This window comes from Bactrocera latifrons, unplaced genomic scaffold (genome assembly GCF_001853355.1).
Source record: "Bactrocera latifrons isolate USDA-ARS-PBARC rearing strain unplaced genomic scaffold, ASM185335v1 scaffold_1112, whole genome shotgun sequence".
NCBI classification, from domain to species: Eukaryota; Metazoa; Arthropoda; class Insecta; order Diptera; family Tephritidae; genus Bactrocera; species Bactrocera latifrons.
The window spans coordinates 7,726-12,329 of NW_017534534.1; the positions used below are offsets into that span (position 1 = coordinate 7,726).

Sequence of the window (4,604 nt, forward strand, 5' to 3'; positions counted from 1 at the left end):
TTGGGTACGTGGGGTATTGACCCAATTTAAACCGTTTTTGACATTACGGCATATCATTACTAAAAGTCTCATAAAAAAAGTTCGTAGAGTGGCCAATATATAATCAACCGGAAGGAAGCGTTGAAAACTGTTAGCAAGCAAAATAAGAGCTTGCAGGATCTTTGGGAGTCACTAAAGCACCTTTTCGAAAACGTTTAAACGCCAAAAAATGGATCCATTACGTTATGCTAAACGCAAAATATGGTATCGCTGGTCAAATCAACAGGAAGATCGAATATCCATGGTTCCAGGTAATAACTTGTATTTGGTAAAATAAAGAAGTTATCTATAAAACCGAGTAAAAACTTGAAACTGAAGAAAATGATTACCTAGAGTTCACAACTTAGAAATGCGATGGACGGGATAAGGACTAAGACGAGTAGATTCTTGTGGCATTTACTACAGTGGTCATATAATGGAGCGCAAGTTGGTGTGGGATTCGTGGTGGAAGAGAGACTCCGTCGCGTATTATCATTCAATATGGTGAATGAACGTCTAGTCCAATTTGCGCCTACGCCCCGACGGTAGAGAAGGACGATGTGACCAAAGATGCCTTCAATGAGCGCACCTATGAGAGCTGCCCCCGCCACGATGTCAAAATCGTGCTTGGCGACTTTAACGCTAGGGTGAGCAGAGAAGGTGGGCATTACGGTCGGCAAATTCAGTCTCCACGGGGAAACATCCCCAAATGGGTTGAGGCTGATCCACTTCGCTGGAGACCAAAATATGGATATCGGTAGTACTAGATTCCAGCATAAGAAAATATATCAAGCTTGTACTCCTGCTCTCTGAGAGCACTGGCCTACAACTCGGTATAAGGGAATTGTGGGACGACATTTCAAACTCCTTATGTACAGCTGCCACCGAAACTATGGGTTTTCGGAAAATGCAAAAGAACAGCTGGTACGACGGGGAGTTTCATGTCGCAGCGGAGAAGAAAATACTGCCTATCTCGAAACGTTACGATTAACCGTAACATGGGAAGCGAGACGCATTTGCTGACAGAAAAAGAAAGAGGCTGAAAGTCATGAGTATGAAGAAAACTCTACGAAAAAATGCGGCGGCTAACAGACCGATGCCCAGAGAATACTAAAATTATGGAGCGACAACATCTACAGCCTGATAAATGGCAGTGAAAGCATAACGCCAGGAGATATCGAACCCGATTCCTCAATCGATAACGATGGAGCATACGTTCTACTGCCCGACCATGAAGAAGTTCGAATAGTAATTACCTGCTTGAAGAACAACAAAGCGGAGGGGCCGACGGTTACCGGCTGAGCTATTCAAACCCGTCGGCGAAGAATTGATAAGGGGCATCCATCAGCTTCTTTGCAAAATATGATCGGACGAAAGCATGCTCAACAATTGGGATTTAAGTATGCTCTGCCCAATCCACAAAACGGGAGACCCCACATACAGCAGCTGGCGTATGCCGTCCTATTGATATGATAACTTCGTCTATTTGGGAACCAGACTTGGCTCTCACCGTTGACAGTTATAACTTTGAGGTTGTAGATAGTTTCGTATAGTTAGGAACGAGTATAAACACCACCAACAATGTCAGCCTCCAACGCAGGATAACTCTTGCCAAGGTGCTACTTCGGAATAAATAGGCAATTGAGAAGCCAAGTCCTCTCTCCACGAACAAAAATCAAACTCGTCCTGCTATATGGTGCAGAGGCTTGGACGATGACAACAACTGATGAGTCGACGTTGTGAGATTTCAAGAGAAAGGTTCTGCGAAAGATTTATGGTCCTTTGCGCGTAGGACACGGCAATTATCGCATTCGATGGAACGATGAGCTGTACGAGATATATGGCGACATTGACATAGTTCAGCGAATTAAAACACAGCGGCTACCCTGGCTAGGTCATGTTGTCTGAATGGACGAAAACACTTCAGCTCTGAAATTATTCGACTCAATACCCGCCGGGGGAAGCAAAGGAAAAGGAAGACCTCCACTCCGTTGGAAGGAATATGTGGAGAGGACTTGCTTCGCTTGCAATAACTAATTGGCGCCACGTAGCGAAAAGAAGAAACGACTGGCGAGCTGTTGTTAACTCGGTTATAATCGCGTAAGCGGTGTCTACGCCAGTAAAAAAAAAAGAGTTCACAACAAGACCCGAGGTCATAATTAAATATGCCAACATTTCGCCGCATTTTGAAAAACCCATTAAATATAATAGCTAATCGTTTCCAACTGATATTTGTTCCGGTCGATGTAGATCGCCCTCACGATTGAYATCAGAACAGGGTATCAAMAATTKTTCTGATTCATTCACGAATATATTTATAGACCCAACACTGCAGATAATATATATAAGAAAATATATCCATTTTGTCATAAATCTCTATTCACTTGCTCCAACTTTATATTAATTGACAATTTCCATTCCATAAATTGAGTTGATTTATGCAAGTATAGTATTATTAGTTAATGATATAATGTATGTTTGTATATATATGTATGTATAAAAGTATAAATTTGTAATTTTATTTTGATATGTGAAACATATATAACATACTATATGTCATGTGTAGTATTTTATGTACTTGTTCAATCTCTAATTACAATTTTTATTTTTTCAGTTTCAAGTAAAATACAGAGTATAAACATATTTAAAAGGACGTCTACTAAATTCCGGTGACAAATCGATGATTGAACATAATGGAAATATTAAGCACATCCAAAACTAAATTTTGCATCAAATGCAACTTGGCGATCATTGAAGAACCACACTGTAGGTATTTTAACTTTAAATAATGTCCAAGGCCTTAAAGATACAAACTCCACGATTATATCGCATTTAATACTGTCGCGCTTCTACTCCGAAGAGAATATTTGGAAAGGTTCTCGTTCGTATGCTAGCTTCAATGTCAAGATTCCTCGCTCTAAGGTCAACTTGACACTATTTGTCAAGTCAAATTAATTCGAACTTTTCAAGTAATTACACGAAAACTTCCTATATTTAATTTTAAGACACGAAGAGCGATATAAAAATGGCAGTGAACGCAGTATTTTGTCTGATATTTATTTATGTAAGAGGCCTTGTGTCTGTTTTCTGCACTCATTCCTCACTCAAAATTGTTGCAGCTCTCAGCTAAACTGTATTGGTCACCCAGAACCCACTGCGTGGAGGTGGCTGCTCTTCGGGTTCCTCCCAAGCCCAACCCAACCAACCAACCATATGTCAGTCTTCTTTTAGTTTAGAGCATATAAAACGATCACGAGATTGAAGTAAGATAACTTTAGAAGATGGCTCTGTCACCAGTTTGACGGTTCTCTCGACTGCCACGGTGTGAGAGGGAATTCACTAAAATTTCCATGCCTCTGCAGTGTCATCCGACAGCCCTTTTATGAATTCTCCGTTAGAAACTGAACAAAGGACTGGTGGAACAGTCAAGGTAATAGTCTTCYAGTTAATCATATCGTAATAATTATTAGCTTTGAAATTCAGCTTTGGCACTTTATTACATCTAACCCTTCCATTTACAGTGTCAGACTCTGCTTCTCTGGCTGCCAGAAGACGGTCAAGGGCCAACTTTCTGACTTCTATCCATTTGTCAGTTATCATACTAAGGAGAATGTTTTCTGGAAGAGCAACGAAAGCATTCTGTTGAATGGATGTATCGACAACCTTGCGCAGTTTAGCAGGTAAGTATGTCGACCATTGAATTGCAGCATAGAGATGGCGGGAGCCAGGTTTGATTGAACTGTTGAATCTTATTGAGAACCACAAAGGTGAGTAAACTGTAAGTATGTACTTGACCAAAATCATTATTTCCTTTGTTGGTTTGTCAGTAGAAATGYATAATCHYAGAATTCTATTTGCACAGGTGAGCCAGCGAGATTTGCACATGTTACCTGGATGCATCGACGCTAAATCTGAGGGACATTGACCGGAAATAACAGCTTCTGGTATTTTATAGAGATAAGCTTGGTCTGTGCTAAGTTGGGTCGGATTAATAACCTCAGAAGATAATTGGCAGGATGGAAAACTCGCAAATTTGACAACAGGCAACTTCTCACAATCAGGCAGCAGTTTACCTATGTCGCCAGAGCATGTACTTGGACTCTTTGAGATACCATCTGTGTGTTCGAAAAGAGCACAAAATGGTATTTCGTTGAAATGTAGAAGACAAACAACCCACTGTAATAGCCTACCTATTCTTTCTTCTAGTTTCTGAATGATTCCACCTTTCCAACCTGTGTTCGTGTTGGTGCCATCAGCACCGACAACTTCTAGATGTTMCACATCAACTGAATTGTCTTGTAAATGTTGTCATATAGCGTGCGTCTCATCCTTAGCTGACCCGGAAGGAGAGGTGACGTGGTCAAAGTAATGACAACCAGGTTCCGCTATGTGCCGCGGTAGTACTTTTCACCTTCGCTGACTTGTGTGAGTGTATTGTCTTTGCGGCCGTTAAAATACAGCCCATATAAAGAGTCAATACTTTCGGTGTTTTGGAGCTTAACTCAAACCCTTTTTTTTGCCCGACTAATCTTATAGTTGGCAGTGACAAAGCTAGCCTGATCCTCTGTTATCAAACCTGCTTTTTT

At 40.9% G+C, this 4,604-nt stretch overlaps 1 protein-coding gene across 1 annotated transcript in view; it reads left to right on the forward strand.

Annotated features, from left to right (window-relative positions):
• Window positions 1-2,670: 2,670 nt before the first annotated feature.
• LOC108974421 overlaps window positions 2,671-4,604 on the forward strand; it is a 7,295-nt gene continuing 5,361 nt past the window's right edge. The window contains exon 1 of the mRNA XM_018942249.1: window positions 2,671-2,788. Within this exon, the coding sequence (XP_018797794.1) occupies window positions 2,712-2,788 (77 nt within the window). The 5' untranslated portion in view covers window positions 2,671-2,711. The remainder of the gene's footprint in view (window positions 2,789-4,604) is intronic.